Raw genomic sequence first — 17,858 nt, 5'->3', positions numbered from 1 at the left:
GGGCCTGTTTTCGTGCTGTATAGCTCTATGACTGATAAATATTACCAGATAAATATTGTCGTTCCATGAGCAGATACCCTGGCTGGGGATGATGTCCTGACTCCCTCAAAAACCATTCACAATCAGGAACATAATATTAAAGTCTCCATTTCCCAGGGTTCCAGCTTCAGGTTTCTGGGGGTCAACATCTCCGATGACCTCTCTTGGACCCACAATACCTCAACACTGGTCAAGAAGGCTCATCAGCGTCTCTTCTTCCTGAGGAGACTAAAGAAGGTCCATCTGTCTCCTCAGATTCTGGTGAACTTCTACTGCTGCACGATCGAGAGCATCCTTACCAACTGTATCACAGTATGGTATGGCAACTGCTCTGTCTCCGACCGGAAAGCACTGCAGAGGGTGGTGAAAACTGCCCAATGCATCACCGGTTCCTCACTCCCCTCCATTGAGACTGTCCAGAGCAAGCGATGTCTGCGAAGGGAGTGCAGCATCGTCAAGTACTGCTCTCACCCCAGCCATAGACTGTTTACCCCCCTCCCATCCGGGAAGCGCTACAGGTCTCTCCGTTGCTGGACCAGCAGGTTCAGGAACAGCTTCTTCCCTGCGGTTGTCACACAACTTAACTCTACACCTTGGTGATTGCCAGTCACCCCCCCGGCCACTCCCTCCCCCAGAAAAATTGCACTAATGTATGTACATATATATATTCTGCTGTTCATTATTCTATGTTCGCTCTTCTGGGTGAGATGCTAACTGCATTCTGTTGTCTCTGTACTGTACACTGCACAATGACAATAAAGATTGAATCTGAATCTGAATCTGAGCTCCAATGTTCAAAAACCTTTGCATAACAGAGGAAACAACTTGTTTGACTCAAGTTTGCGGATGGTATGAAAATAGGTGGAGGGGCAGATAGTGTAGAGAAAACAGGGACTCTGCAGGACTTGGATAGGTTGGAGGAATGGGCAGAGAAATGGCAGATGGATATAGTGTAGCAAAGTGAGGAGTCATGCATTTTGGTAGTCGGAATAAAGGTGTGGAATATTTTCTAGATGGGGAGGGAATCCAGAAATCGGAGGTGTAAAGGGACTTGGAAGTGCTGGTGCAGGATTCCCAAAAAGTTAATTTGCATGTCGAATCAGTGGTAAGTACTGTGGAGACAGATGGACCTTCTTTAGTCTCCTCAGGTAGAAGATACGCTGATCAGTTTACAAACTTAAAGCACACGGCATTGGGGGTTCAGTATTGATGTGGATAGAGAACTGGCTGGCAAACAGGAAGCAAAGAGTAGGAGTAAACGGGTCCTTTTCACAATGGCAGGCAGTGACTAGTGGGGTACCGCAAGGCTCAGTGCTGGGACCCCAGCTATTTACAATATATATTAATGATCTGGATGAGGGAATTGAAGGCAATATCTCCAAGTTTGCGGATGACACTAAGCTGGGGGGCAGTGTTAGCTGTGAGGAGGATGCTAGGAGACTGCAAGGTGACTTGGATAGGCTGGGTGAGTGGGCAAATGTTTGGCAGATGCAGTATAATGTGGATAAATGTGAGGTTATCCATTTTGGTGGCAAAAACAGGAAAGCAGACTATTATCTAAATGGTGGCCGACTAGGAAAAGGGGAGATGCAGCGAGACCTGGGTGTCATGGTACACCAGTCATTGAAAGTGGGCATGCAGGTGCAGCAGGCAGTGAAGAAAGCGAATGGTATGTTAGCTTTCATAGCAAAAGGATTTGAGTATAGGAGCAGGGAGGTTCTACTGCAGTTGTACAGGGTCTTGGTGAGACCACACCTAGAGTATTGCGTACAGTTTTGGTCTCCAAATCTGAGGAAGGACATTATTGCCATAGAGGGAGTGCAGAGAAGGTTCACCAGACTGATTCCTGGGATGTCAGGACTGTCTTATGAAGAAAGACTGGATAGACTTGGTTTATACTCTCTAGAATTTAGGAGATTGAGAGGGGATCTTATAGAAACTTACAAAATTCTTAAGAGGTTGGACAGGCTAGATGCAGGAAGATTGCTCCCGATGTTGGGGAAGTCCAGGACAAGGGGTCACAGCTTAAGGATAAGGGGGAAATCCTTTAAAACCGAGATGAGAAGAACTTTTTTCACACAGAGAGTGGTGAATCTCTGGAACTCCCTGCCACAGAGGGTAGTCGAGGCCAGTTCATTGGCTATATTTAAGAGGGAGTTAGATGTGGCCCTTGTGGCTAAGGGGATCAGAGGGTATGGAGAGAAGGCAGGTACGGGATACTGAGTTGGATGATCAGCCATGATCATATTGAATGGCGGTGCAGGCTCGAAGGGCCGAATGGCCTACTCCTGCACCTAATTTCTATGTTTCTATGTTTCTAAAGCAAGCAAATGCAATGCTGGCATTTATTTTGAGAGGTCTTGTGTGCAAAAACAGGGATATAATACTGAGGCTCTATAAGGCGATTGTCAGACCACATTTGGAATATTGTGACCAATTTTGGGCACCATATCTGAGGAAGGATGTGTTGGCTCTGGAGAGGGTCCAGAGAAGGTATACAAGAATTTTCAGTCATGAGTAGGTTAATATATGATGAGCATTTGATGGCACTGGGCCTATATTTACTGGAGTTTAGATGAATGTGGGTGGGGTGGGGGGGGGGAACCCCACATTGAAATGTACAGAATAGTGAAAGGCGTGGATGGGGAGGGGATGTTTCCACTAGTTGGAGAGTCTAGGACAAGAGGTCATAGCCTCAGAATTAAAGGCCATTCTTATAGGAAGGAGACGAGGAGGAATTTATTTAGTCAGAGGGTGACGAATCTGTGGAATTCTTTGCCACAGACGTCTGTGGAGGCAAAGCCAGTGGATATATTTAAAGCAGAGTTAGATAGATTCTTAATTAGTATGGGTGTCGGAGGTTATGGGAAGAAGGCAGGAAAATGGGGTTAGGAGGGAGATAGATCAGCCATGCTTAAATGGCAGAGTAGACTTGATGTACTGAATGGCCTAATTCTACTCCTATCATTTATGATGTTATGGCTGGCCCTCTAGTTAACACCCTAAACATTCACCCACTTCACCAGTGGCAGAGCATGATCTGCAGTTTGTGTTGCAAATTCATTGCAGTTACTTATGAAAAGCATGAATCTCCCAGCAATTATTAACAGAATAGTCCAGACTTGTGACTTCCACAATGCAGGGACAAGGGAGCAGTGTGACAATGCCATCACCTTCAAATTGCACATTATGCAGAATTGAAAATATGCCGTTGCTGTTTTAATGTCGCTAGATCACAATCTTACTTAACAAAGGAAAGTTATGCAAAGCACTTCACCATACTCATTGTTGCATTTAACTGAAACGGAGTCACCACCACCTCCTCAAAGACAATCTGGATGGGTAATAAACATGAGCCTTTCCAGTAAAGTCCACATCCCAATACAGGACAATAATTTCAAAAAATCTTATTTCTCCAATTCTCGTGGTTTTAATTTTAGCCAATCTTAAAAATATAACTCTTGAATTCCTGCAAAGGAAAACGAATGGTTGCTAGAAAAGAAAAGCAGAAATATAACAGGCGTTTTTCCTTAGATCTGCCTGGTCAAAAATACTTGGATTTACCAAATATTCTTACTCCACTGTCGCGTCATGCAGAATGCAATGACAAAGATTATAAATAGGCTAATTATTAACGATGATAGCTGAGATTCGTTAGAATCTGTAGCTCACAAAGCGGGGTAGTCGATGAAAGAAAAAAAACGCAGAAACTCGCTAACAATGAAAGTAAAACCAACTGTCAATAGATTTACTTTATTTATTGAAAAGGCAGCTTTTTTTTTAAATTGGAGGAGGAGGGTCACGTTTTAAAAAAAAGGTCTAGAAGAAGTCGATAATCAAGATCGATAATCATTATTGTTGAATGTTGGGAATCGCCCACAGTAACACTTCCGTGACAGCACCACCAGCATTATGTTTACAGCAGAGTGCTGCCAGCATTATGTTTACAACTGGGTTGCGTGGTAACACCAGGGAGGAGAGAAAGCTATTTTTTTTAGCTGGGTTGACTGGACGCAGGCACATTGAGGATAGAAATCCCGAAACCTGTCGAGAATGAGTAAGAAGACAGATGTTATCATTCTAAATGTTGGAGGGATGAAATACTCCACTTTTGTCGGCACGCTCAAGCGGTACCAAGATTCAAAGTTAGCACGGGCGTTGGAAGGAGGTGATCCTGACTTCGGAATAGTCAATGGGCAAATTTTCATTGACAGGGATGGCGGTCTTTTTCGGTATATTCTGGACTTCTTGAGAACTCGCCAGCTCGACCTTCCTGCTGCGTTCTCCGATTACGACCGGCTGGCGAGGGAGGCAGAATTCTACAATTTGCCTTTCTTGGTTGAACTTCTGGGCCAGGCTCGGCTGAAGCAAAAGCTCGAGATCCTGGAGGTGAGATACTCCCTGCAGGAAACCTACTCCTTCTTTAGAGTTTTCAGTTCCTGTAACAACACCATTGAAACGTTAGCCGGACGTATTATGGTGTTTTCAGAGCAGCCTGGCCAGAGCTGGAATCATTCTTCCTCACTTCAGAGACCATTGGTTCCAATTCCATTACAGAGACCATCTCATCACGATTTCGTCTTTCAATGTGGAACGGACTATTCAACTGGAGATGAGTTATCCACAAGGTAAATAGCCCGATTCCCAGTACCCCATGGCCATATGCAGTGTGTGGTTAAGCTCATTCTTGACTTCCACCCCCATACACTGGAGCTCGGAATTCATGGGCCATTTGGCGCATTTAATCTTCGGCTCAGCTCTGAACAATTAACGGAGCACCGGGGAACTAGATGAAGTCTCCATCCGATCTATCAATATTTTGGAATGCTTAGTGAAATCTGAGATTTAACCAAGGATGGTGGCCCCACTTATATAAAAAGTGTGGCTGATCTTGATTGAAACAGTAAACGCAGATAAGATTATATCTTAATTCCGACATGCTGCATTTATTTCTAGCGTTTGAATATAATTGTGAGTAAATATAACTTTTTTAAATTATATTCAAATTAATTTAAACTGTTTTTACATACTCCTTTATCAAAGGCAGGTGGAGCCCTGATTTATCAACTCGGAGATGAATTCTCTGCATTTTACTGTTACTCAGTAGCTACATGAAATTCGTTTACAGAATTCAATGACTTGACTTTTATGGCTTTGAAGGCATTTTATTGAACATGCGTTATAAAGCTAGCAAATCAGTAATAACCAGAATTAATAATGAAATATGTTGTCTGTAGGACAATACAGTGTCCTAATATTTCACAGAACTTTTCCTCTGATTTTAATGGATAGATTTGATTAAGAAGTGTGTATTCCATTAATTGTGATTATTAAATTATGTATTTCAGATATGTGTCCATTCAACCAGATGAAAGAAAACTTATCAATGGTTCTAATGTCCTTGGATTACTCATAGACACTTTACTGAGAGAAGGATTTTGTCTTGTAAGCACCAGAACAGTCTCCCCCAATGAGAAAATTGAATGCTACACATTTGAACGAAACAGGAGTACTGAGCATCTCAGCATATCCATTGGTCAGGGAGGATTAAGCTCCCCTGGAGTGCATTTTCAAGGTGAAAAGTCACAGACCAGGAGGTAACTCAGTTAAGAACTAATAATGAATTGAAAGATCAGATTTCAGCAGAAGACAATCTTCTTGGTCATGATAAAATAAATTTATTTTGGCTGAGGTGATGTTCAGGAAGTCAATATTAATATGAAGAACTGGAATATGAAGAGCTGTAAATGCTGGAAATCTGAAATAAAAAGAAAATGTTGGAGATACTCTGGAAGACAAGTAGAATATATCAAGAGAGAAACAGATTGATGACAAACTATTGTCCTTGGCAGACACTGAGCATTTTTTATTTCATATGTTGACCTTGGCCATCACCAAGAAGCGTTAGAAATTGGGAAAATCGTGGCTTAATTAGTCAATAAGAGTCTCATTGGTATGGAAGAAATAGATGGTCATATATTTCACTTTCGGCATCTCTGCACAATTCCTCCCTGCTGTGTGGAAAGCAAAGAAAAAACACAATTTTGCTTGAATAATTATAAATTAATGGATTGTAGTATTAACGACAAAGCATTTTTTTTCCATCTGCAAATACAGCATGCTGAAATCAAACATGGAATGTGTGCAAATCACACAATTTCACTTGCACGATGCCGGAAAAATTGAATTAAATTGCTCATTATAAAAACAATTGGCCTAGATATTGAATTATAGAGGGCCATGAGGTTATATTTTGATGCTCACATATTCAGTGTGTGAATTTTGGACCAGGGTAAAATCAATGACACTGCATTGCATACAAAGGCAGTGCTTCTGGGAGAAGGCGTCCAAATAACTTGACTTTCCCCAGTGCAAAAAATGGATGTTATTAAATGGCTTACTCCTGGACATCTTACATAGAAAATAGGTGCAGGAGTAGGCCATTCGAGCCAGCACCACCATTCAATATGATCATGGCTGATCATCCAAAATCAGTACCCCGTTCCTGCTTTTTCCCCATATCCCTTGTTTCATTTAGCTCGAGGAGCTAAATCTCTCTCTTGAAACTATCTGTGTTTCAGAGCAGATAACATCAATAATATAAAACATTATTACTGGCCCTTATAATCATAATTACCATGTCTGGGCCGAGTTATTTTTTTACAATTTGCTTGATCGAATCTTCCCTTACATGGAGTTTGCCAGGGGTAAACACTGATAGCTGGGCTTGTCAAACTGTCCCCCTTTGTAAACGGAAAAGAAATGCACAATAGCGTGGCACTGTTTTGGCAAGCACTCTACTATGCCAGACAGTTTCACACTGAGAACTGTCAGGAAAATGAATATCACTGAATATGTTGACTAATTATATTTTTATTGCAGAAAATAAGGCAACTCTCAGGATAACAGGCACACAGACAAAAATACATTTGTCATAAATTAAGTCAGAACCTTTCTCTTTGAGCTGGTGGGAAAGGGTTCAATGTATTCTGCCAGTTTCCGTTAGAGATATTGTACCTTGTAGGTATTAATTAAATGGGAGGTTAGCTTTTATTTTGTCATATTATTTTCTTTTATCATATTCTAGTTAGTGATATTCAAACAGCATGTTTTATCTTCAGGCACCCTTTATTTTGGGTTTTCTCTCTTCTATTGAAGGCAAGGGTACCTACTAGGCTGATCTTCCTTGGGTTCCTCAGCTGTCCCCTCCCGTGAGATGTCAATAATGGTGTGCATAAACAAATAGATTAGAGGGAGGTGAACAGACTTAATTCTTAACTGTGTAGGAAGGAACTGCAGATGCAGGTTTAACCAAAAGATAGACACAACACACTGGAGTAACTCAGTGGTACAGGCAGCATCTCATGAGAGAAGGAATGGGTGATGTTTCAGTTTCAGCCATTATTGAAATCTGCTTTCCAAATGCAGGGAGCACGGGGATCTTGATGGTGTTCACATCATTCAATTTTAAAGGACCAAAGATAGAAGCAGTGAAGGAGGTGATCAATCCACGAATATTCACAAAAATAGTAGAGCGACAGCGTGGTCATATTGGGAATAACCAAACACACATGGAAAATGTCGAGGGATGGGGGCATATCTGAAGGCCGCATTTTGTGCAAATACGGAGAATCACAGATGAGGGTCTGAGACGTCAGCATATTGTCAGACACACAACCGCGTTAAGTTTCAGATGCCAATGGAACCACATTGGGACCGAAAATCCCCATATGGCTCAGATTGTACTGCTGTTGTTAATGCTTCCAGACTAATATGAACACTCAGATTACAAGTGTGTCACCGCTCTCAGAAAACGCAGTCTGCTCCCGGCCGACATCATGCCCCGAGCTCCGACTGGCATACGAGAGCATAGGATTTTTGATGGCCTCCATGGAAGCAGAAACATGTGCATAAGTAATTACAACATGTGAATGGCCATGCTAGTCAGCATTGGGCTACAACAGTGGGAAGAATGGCTCTGCCTAACCCTAACCCCCTCAGTGCCACCAGTCATCAACGGGAATACACACAAAATGCTGCAGTAACTCAGCAGGTCAGACAACATCTCTGGAGAAAGATCTCGACCCGAAACGTCACCCATTCCTTTTCTCCAAAGATGCTGTTGTCCCGCTGAGTTACTGCAGCATTTTGTGTGTATCCCCGTTGATGACTGGTGCTTTCGCCGGCACTGAGGGGGTTAACCGACAGCCACTCCTGGATAAGGCGAAAGTGTAGCTGATGGTCCCCGGCCCGTCGGGGAACGGTTTCCTCTGGTGTTTGAGCAGAGTTGAGCTGGAGTTAGCGCTTCTTCTCCGCGCTGGCTGTAAGCCTGGGGCCGCCATTGCTCACCTTAAACATATGCCCCATATCGCCAGACCGCACCACATGCCAGGATCCTGGGGAGTGTTGTAAAACAGAGACACTCTGGGATACAAGTATGTAACTTATATAACTAAATACAAGTATATACAAGTATATAGTTCCCTGAAGGGGATGACACAGGTAATCAGGATGGTGAAGGCAGCATGTTATAGTTGCACAACATGTTGGTTAGACCACACTTGGAACACTGAACACATTTCTGGATACCATGCTATAGGAAGGACATGTAGCTAGAGACAGTGCAGAAAAGTTTAAGGATGTTGCCTGGACTCTAGGGTTTGAATTAGACTCCTACAGCACGGAAACAGGCCCTTCAGCCTGACTTGTCCATGCTGACCAAGATACCCTACCTAGGCTAGTTGTATTTGCCCCATATCTTTTTAAACCTTTCCTACCCATGTGCCTGTTCAAATGTCTTTTAAATATTGTTATTGTACCTGGCTCTACAACTTCCTCTGGCGGCTCATTCCATATACCCACAACCGTTTGAGTGAAAGTCATCCCTCAGTTCCTATTAAATATATTCCCTCTGACCTTAAACATATGCCCCATAGTTCTTGATACCACTCCCCTGGGAAAATTACTGTGCTTTCACCATATTCCCATCAGAATTTTATACATCTCTATAAAATCACCTCTCAGCTTCCTACGCTCCAAGAAATCAAGTCCTACCCTGCCCAATCTCTACCAGTAGCTCAGGCCCTTGCCACCTGGCAACATCTCCTTAAATCTTCTCTGCATTCTTTCCTGCTTAATGGCATATTTCCTCAAGTACAGTGACGAAAACTGAACACTCCAAGTACAGCCTCTCCAGTTTCTTGTGCAACTGCAACATAATCTCCCAACTTCTATATTCAATTCTGTAACTGATGAAGGCCAAAGTATCAAAAGCCATCTTCACCATTCAACCTACCTCCGATGCCACTTTTCGGGAACATGAATTTTTACTTCTGCTAGATCCCTCTGCTCTACAACACTCCTCAGGGCTCTACTGGTCATTGTGCCCTGCTCACACTAATAGTAAGATTAAACGAGAACTTACCAGTTCGAAGTTTGATCTGTATTTTATGAGGAGTAACGTTGAGGGAATACATGAAGAACCCGCCACTACGCACGTGTGTCATTCTTCAAAGCAGCGGAGTGAATCACAGATACCTGTAATGACTTAAGCATAGTAAGATTAGAGAAAAGATACCAGTTGTGTTTATGATCAAGGGTGGGAGCGTAGGGCATGTATTCCCTCAACGTTACTCCTCATAAACTACAGATCAAACTTCGAACTGGTAAGTTCTCGTTTAATCTTACTATTTTACTTCGGAGTCACGTGAATGACTACATGAAGATTTCAAAGCTCTGTGATTCAAGCCGTGGAACGAGTCCATCATCACGTCTGCCTTGGTTTTGGGGAGAATAGTGATAACATATTAAACATCAATATGATATATATAAATAACCATAAAGTTAATAATAATTGATAGCCCCTGTTTTTTGGGGTAAATTATGGTACAGAAACTTAACAATGTCTCTGAAAAATTCCAGTTTCCATTACTGGTTAGTTATAATCTTTAGAATGTTCTTTCCGATGGCCATCCTGCAGTCCTGAGGATTTTATCCATAGGAACCTCCAATTTAAATGCTGCCGACGTTGCTGCAGCCTGGTGGAGTGAGATTTTAACCCAGTTAGTGTTTACACCAACTTTTGTCAATACTATGTTAGCCATTTAGCTGGCCTGGCCTGTTATTCTTTAATGAGGCTGTCTGTCGTTGATGAGAAGTTCCTCTTCTGTGCCACTTATGGTCTGGGTTTGTTCCATGTATATTTGTAGATGTCTCACAACACAGTCAATCATCTGTAGGGTAGGCTCTAAAAATGTTATTTTAAGGCCTGCTGACCCCTGTCTGTTTAGTTCCCTAATTCCTGAATATAGAAGTGTAAGTTGCCAGGTGAACTGGTCAAGGTATCCAGCCTTAATTTGGTAGGGACTGAGTCCTTAGTGCCGTGACCTAAGCCATCAGCATGACAGTTTTGTAAAATGTCAAAAACTGTAATGACAGCGCTGTGGCTGGAGCCCAGTTCTTTAACAACGTTAAGACGATGCTGATGTCCCATATTTGGGAATACCTGGTCTTTGGGGAATTCCCATAAAAAGTGTCCCTCATAAGCTGTTGTTCCGTTCTCTTGCAATAGGTAAGTAGATGGGCCACTTCTGGCACAGTTGATGTCACTAATACTAAGCCCCTGTAGGTTAACAAAGCTTCCAAACAGGCTGGATGATGTATTATGGTTGCAACACATCTCCCATTAGTTTATGTATTTTAGACATTGTCTTTAGGTTGATTGTCTGTGGCCCGCTGTGATCATGTCCATTGCTCTGGCCGTCTGTTTTGGATGGTGCTGCATGGTTCTAATCTCATTCCCTAATACCACCTAGAACCATGGTTGGGTAGGTCAGTCGGGTACTATTAAAAACACCAGACGCAGAGTCTCGTAGTATTTCCCTTAGTACCCCCCCCCCCCGATGAGGTTGCCAAATTGTGTTGGCCAGATTGTTACATGATGTAGATTCCCTTTCACCCATGTGGTTGATATGTGCTACCACAGTAGTGTTGTTAATTTATAATCTAATAACCTGTTTAATATATTCCAGAGCAACATGACTTTAGGCCATGAAAAAACACCCAACATTTCCAGGTAGTTATGCCCAGTGTTAGTAATAATGATGCTTGCTGTGTATTCCATCTTCCTCCACAGCTGGAGATGGAATTGGTAACACACCATCCTAGTGCATAGTATCCATATGTAGGACCATAGACTGGTTGCTGACAATGATAGGATTGGAGCAATGCCCAATGTTATCTTTCCACCATTTGGTTCCAATATGGCTTCTGTATGGCTTCATCATTCTATTGAAATGATCACCATTAATTTTAAGAGCTCATATTTTGGCCCTCTGTAAATCTTTATAATGTAAGGGTCTGAATTATGTGGCTGGAAACCATATGTTACCAATATTCTTGCTACCAGTCTGATGGATGGTTTGTCCTCATGTCAATGATTTTGCTGTATGCCTCTATTAAGGTTGTAACCTCTGTTGGCAAAGTTACTGACATGAGGAACTGAGTTAATGGTGAACCCCAAATAATCCCTTTAGTTTGAAGGCTTTAATTTTGATTTAATTGGATGGATAATGATCCTAGTTTCCAAATAATTGTTAAGTGGCTGTTACCGTTTGTTCAGCCCGTCCTAAGTTTCCACACAATTAGTATGTCATCCAAAGAAGCCATTACCATTGTGTGGCTGGTTGTCATAATTTGTAAATAACCTAGGTGCTAATGTAAACACATTAGGTAGTGCTCTATACTGCTAGAGCTGAGCCATCCAATTAGATAAAAATAACGTCCGTAGTCACCTGTTATGGGTACTGAAATTGTAAGCATCCTTTGAATCAATGCTTGCCATTTTCGTTCTTAAAACGAATATACTTAACAATAGAAAAGGTTTCTGTTCTTAAAACGAATATATCGTTTTATTTATTTTTTAAAAGATTTTCATCGTTTTTATTTATTTATTTAATTTTATAATATATGGTCCCTAGATAAGGGACATATCAGACATTTAAACTGATAAGAACAGATATTATACTTGATCTTAGCCAAAAAGCCGAGATCTGATCTATGATTGATGCGTCAAGCGCCATATCCTATTTTGTTAGGAAGGGAATGCGTAGATACTAATTCTTCCCTTGCAATGCAGCTAAAACCCCATCTGTTGCTGATGTCCAGTGTCTGTATCCCATATGACATATTTGGTAATTGGTGATTATGTCTGGATACGAGTAGATCGGCATCTGGTGTTCCATATCGTGTAGAAACATCAGCAAATACTATAGCCCAATATCCATTTGGTGTTCTCCTCCAAATTCCTCTCTCGATATATCAGCTCGATTAGAAGATTATGTGTTGTAAAATTGTATTGTGTATCCCCGGATACTGTTTAAGATATGAGTGTCAAAAATGTATTTATTCGATGTCTTCTCGCACCAACCTCCTTGCTTCCTTCTGGTTTTACTGTTTTCTTCTGGATCCCCGAGGCCGTGTGTTGTGGGTGTACACATCTTCCAGCATAGGGGCGATACCTTTGAGGATGATATTTGGACGTTTAGATGAGCTCCAGTTTGGCTTCATTGTCCAACTCCTTGACCTTCTAGATAGGCCACCCCCAAATAAAAAGATTTTGCTAGGAGGTTTCGGGTTTACACAGGCCCGCGTCAATCCCGGTTGGATGTAACCAGATGCATAAATTGATTAGTACATTCAGGGATTTACAATCCCCGGTGGCAAGTGACAGCTATGGTGTCAGCTAATGTTTGCCCCTGCAGTAGATAGAAAACATATGGTCTATGCTGGCTTCTAACCTGGTTTGTAGATCTTTCCCAGTTAGCTTTACTCACAGCTGTACTGTTGTTCCCCCTGAAACATAGACAGACAGTCCCGTGTGACGTCCCAGATGGGAATGGAATTTGTTTGTAAATTTTTGGACTGCTAAATCCTTCAGTCACAACATAAGTATTCCTGTATTTCTATCAGGAAAGGACCAATAATGCACTCTATGTACTTTGTGACTTAGAAAAGGCATCACCTCATTGTTACAGCTCTTACATCTGTTTACCTGTCCAGGGTTTGCCCTAGACTTGACCCCAGCACTCTTCTGACAGAAGAGTCTACTGGGGAGAGAGAAGCATGATTATAGCCCTATAGAAAAGGTGCTGCTTCCTTCTCCCTGAGTCTGTCTTTTCCTCAAACACTTCCCTGTAATAGTAGAAGTGAAATACAGCCCTGTATAAGGTGCTGCTATGGGACTTACCCACTGGAGGATTTCTTCTTGGACCTGCATCGCTGCAAAACGGTATGTTCTCGCAGGTGCAGGCCCCGCAGTGCCAATGCGGTGCAGTGTACACGGCCACTGTGCCGCCGGTATCCCCGTTGGCCTGCGGTGCTCCAAAGCGCGGTGCAGTGCTCACAGCACTGAGCCGCCCGTACTGCCGTTAGCCTGCGGTGCTCCAACGCGGTTCAGTCCTTCGGGGAGCTGGCCGCTCGCAAACCGCAGGTATGGTAGTTTTAACGCGGTGCAGTGCTTCCCGCACTGTGCCGCTCCTTCTCCTTGGGCCTGCGGTGCTCCAACGCGGTGCAGTCCTCTCGGGGAGCTGGCCGCTCGCAGCCGCAGGTCTGGCAGTTTTAACGCGGTGCAGTGCTTCCCGCACTGTGCCGCTCCTTCTCCACTTGGGCCTGGGGTGCTCCAACGCGGTCCAGTCCTCTCGGGGAACTGGCCGCTCGCGACCCAGGCCCAGCGGCTCCAACGCGTACTCAGTGCTCTCGGGCACTGACCGCTTGCCGCTATTTTTAGTGCTGTGGAAAAACCCCAGCACCTTCCAGCCCCTCGGACCCATGTAGTATAGATCCGTGGGGCTGTTGTCCGAGCCGTCGGAATGACGGCTCCAGAATGCTCCACCGCTGTCGGCGTCCTGCTGGAGCTGAGGTCGGCTCCAGCTCCCGTTTAAGGGAGATAGTGGTGCCCCCGGCCGTTGCTGGCTGCCTGCAGTTCTGCAGACTCTCCCCAGCCAGTTTTCATCAGCCTGCCTGTAAAAAAGGTAAGTCAAGAAACTAAGTTCACCTACCTTACTTGTTGCAGGTTCAACCCTGCCGTTTGGGAGGAACGTCCTCCCCTCGTAATGACTTGTTCACAATGCGTGTAGCGATAAAGGCACACGTGCGTAGTGGCGGGTTCTTCATGTAGTCACTCACGTGACTCCGAAGTAAAATCCAAATTAAACTGCATTTGCCATTCCTCAGTCCACTTGCCCATCTGATCAAGATTCAGCTAATTCTTGATAACCATCTTCCCCACTTGCCCATCTGATCAAGATTCAGCTAATTCTTGATAACCATCTTCATGTCTACCATACCACTTATTTTAGGTGTCACCTGCAAACTTACAAATCATGCCATGCACATTTTCATCCAAATCGTTGATATAGATGACAAACAGCAATGGGCCCAGCACCAATCTCTGGGGCACACCCACTAGTCACAGGCTGAGCAAAACAAAATTCTAGAGTAACTTAGCAGGTCAGGTAGAATTGATAGGCGTGTTTCGGATCGGGACATTTCTTTAGACGAAACGTAGTGGATGAGAAGAAAGCTGGAAAATAAGTGGGGATGGGACGTGGCAAGTGATGGGTGGATGCAGGTGAGGGGGTTTGTTTGGTAGATAGGTGGAGTAAGTGACAAATGGTAGAGATGGAAAGGAGACTAAAGGGTGTCAGATAAGCAGAGAAGAGGTGTGAAATGTAAAGTCAAAGGGATGGATATGGGTGGAGACGACAGAGGGGGTGGAGACACGGAAGAGATAGGGTGGGGAGTATTCTTGAGTACACTCCTCACTCCCCTACATTTCTTTAGGATACACTTGATCCCAATGCCATCTATCTGACCCATGCCTCCAGTTTCCTGAGAGGAGATTCAATTTCTCGTCATCCAGGGTTCCTTACTTCTACGTTGCCCTTTACGCTAACAGAAACCTGCATACCTTGAACTCCCATTGTGACCCTTTTAAAAGCATCCCACTTTGCAGACACCCATTTGCCTACACACAAGATACTCTAATCAGCGTTTACAAATTTTACACATTCCTGTCTATTACTAAAGTTGGCCTGCCCAATTTGGAACTTTAACTTGAGCATCATCTCTGTCCTAATTCATAATTATTTTAAAGCTAATGGAAATGTGGTTGTTGGCCCCAAAGCTCACCTGCTGATACTTCAATCACTTGGGGCTGCTGTATTGGGGAAAGTTAAAATCCCTTACTATAACAACTTTATTAGTCTGCAATCTCCCATCATATTTGTTCCTCTAATTCCTGTTTAGTTTAACTTGGCATCATGTTCTGCAGACATTGTGGGCCAATGGGTATGTTCCCATGCTGTACTGTACTGTTCTATGACTATTTGGGGTACTATAATATAATCCTAAGAAGGTGATCATCCTTTTTTTACATTTATTAGCTCCACCCAAAGAGCCTCAATGGATGATCCTTCAGTAATGTCATTCCGAACTACTGCCATGATGCTCTCCTTAATAAATTGACTCCTCCTCCCGTTTCACTCCCACCTCTATCGTGCATGTACACTAGAATATTAAACTGGCAGTTCTGCCCCTCCCATAGCCAAGTTTTTGTCATGGCCCCAACGTCCTAGCCATGCCTCTAGCATTGAAATAAATGCAATCTAATCTAACCAGTTTTCCTCATTATTTACCATGCTCCTGTCTAAAAGGAGTTAGAGGAGAGATTGGTGTGACTGTTTCCCCCTGTATCAAAGGAGACCTGGGGATGACGTAAAGGTTTAAAAAAAATCATGAGGGGCATAGATAGGGTGGAGAGTCACATTCTTTTCCCCCAGGGCAGGGAGCCTAAAACTGGAAAGCATATGTTTAATACCAGAAGGGTAAGCTTTAAAAGGGATCTGATTATGATGTTTTTTTCACAGAGAGTGATGCACATACAGAATGAGCTGCCAGAGGAAGTGATAAAGGCAAGTGCAACAACATAGGTTAAAAGTCATTTGGACAGGTATATCAATAGGAAAGGTTAAAAGGGATTTGGCCAAACACAGGCACATAACTAGATAGGCATCTTGGTCAAACTGGCGAGTTGGGCTGAAAAGTGCTGTAGAGCTCTGTAATATCTGGACAAACATGCAGCATGGCATACAGTTCTGTTTGCATTTCAGCAAAATAGTAGAGATCACAAAAGAGATTTAAGAGTGACCAAAATTAAAGCTATATGGTTGGATAAACAAAAATGGCTCTCTTTGGAACAGAGGAGAGGAGGCATATTAAATTATGTAAGTCCTAGGTAGAGCAATTAGAAAGGTCCCATTTCCCTTTGCTTTACATTGAAAAAGTCAGGTTGGTAGGAGATCTAAAGTAATAAAAAACATCTTAAAGGGTGAGGAGGAGAAAATATATAATGGTGGTAGATATGCAAGGATAGGAAAAGTGAAACCCTTAAAAAAGGAATTAAGAATAGGTTGATGTGGATTTGAAAAGCAGTGGCCTGCAGTGGTGCAGACTATGCAAGAATAGTAACAGAGTAGAATGGGCAGAAATATTTTGCCCAGCAGCCATCATTGGCCAAATAGCTGCCTTTGTGTCTAATTTACTGATTCTATTAAGTTAAGTATTCTACTGTGAGTATTGATAATTGAGTTCAAAGTAGTTAAGGAAAAATTATTGTAAGAGAAAAATATAAATTAACTGATTATTATATTTGTTTGGCAAACTCTGCCAGGTTTGTCAAGTACCAAAGTGACTATACTGTAATTAAAAAGTACTTTGACAAGGACATTTTGAATGTTTCAAAGACATTAAAAATCTTTAAGTAAAAACATAATCAAGAGCATAAAAAACAGCTTCGAAGAAGCGGACGAATTTTGCACGTCAAAAATTGCATGTGTGTCCATTTACAATACTGGAGAGATTTTGATGAACAAGATTATTAATCAGGTTTTTACATCAATACATCTTAACAAAAATCTACCCATTATGTGAAACCTTATAAATAACAGATATGAATTAGATAACTTCAAGACTGAAAGTCAAAAACTTTTTTCATGAGACAAATTTTCAGCTTTTTACCACCATTTTGGACACCAAAAATGTGCCATAAAAACTCTGCCACATTTAGTCATGAACTAGACTAAGTGGGACCTGTTGGGTCCCAGCATCACACGGGAGGGCTGGTCCCCCAACGCAATATTTCTCCTCTCCACCAAATCCAATATTGGTGGCCAGTGGAGGGGCTTTCAGGAGCGCTAGTATGGGTGTTGTGCACTGAAGGGACTGGTTTCCAGAGGTCTAGTATGGACATTGTGGACCGAATGGATTCTTGGGCTGGCAGCTCAGTCACTCAAGCCTGTTGTGCGGGCAGCTCACTCACTCACGGCTGGTGGGATCGCAGTTGACTCAAGGCTATTCCTTGAAATTCCATTTCAAGCAGGGTGCAAGGCCACCAAATTCAAGTGCAGTTACTTACCACTTCAAGCAGGGTGCAAGGCCACTAAAGACAGCGAGTCGTGATCTCTCCCTCCCCCATCTTGCAGAGACTGAGCCACGCCCACACTTCTGGATTTTATAGTCCCTCCCCCACTCCCACCTGAAGGGGCGTGGCCTTCATGGCGTGATTGACAGGAGCGAGAAGCTCAACATTTTTAAAGAACTCTTTAATAACACGAATAACTCTTTTATTTTTCATCGATGGGAAAAATCCTCGGCACCTGATGAGTGGAGGGGCACTGAGTAAGATGGCCAAAAATCACAGCCGTACGTGGTAGCATTTTTTCTAAAATCAATATAAAGCGCAAAGAGGGTCAAGATTAGAC

The 17,858-nt window shown here is 42.8% G+C and overlaps 2 protein-coding genes and 1 pseudogene across 4 annotated transcripts in view; 1 reads left to right on the top strand and 2 right to left on the bottom strand.

Moving 5' to 3' along the window:
• The window catches only part of spryd7 (SPRY domain containing 7), a 114,737-nt gene that overhangs the window by 26,451 nt on the left and 70,428 nt on the right, over positions 1 to 17,858 (bottom strand). The gene's annotated exons all lie outside the window — the stretch shown is intronic.
• On the top strand, positions 4,016 to 6,267 carry kcnrg (potassium channel regulator). Its single transcript, XM_033032805.1, has 2 exons — positions 4,016 to 4,667; positions 5,388 to 6,267. Exons 1-2 carry the CDS (start codon positions 4,093 to 4,095, stop codon positions 5,638 to 5,640), a joined length of 828 nt encoding a protein of 275 aa, XP_032888696.1. The 5' UTR covers positions 4,016 to 4,092; the 3' UTR covers positions 5,641 to 6,267.
• On the bottom strand, positions 11,986 to 12,094 carry LOC116980938 (annotated as a pseudogene).

This window comes from Amblyraja radiata, chromosome 14, assembly GCF_010909765.2.
Source record: "Amblyraja radiata isolate CabotCenter1 chromosome 14, sAmbRad1.1.pri, whole genome shotgun sequence".
Classification (NCBI taxonomy): domain Eukaryota; kingdom Metazoa; phylum Chordata; class Chondrichthyes; order Rajiformes; family Rajidae; genus Amblyraja; species Amblyraja radiata.
The sequence above is the reverse complement of the archived record's forward strand: the minus strand, read 5'-3'. Positions and strand labels throughout refer to the sequence as shown.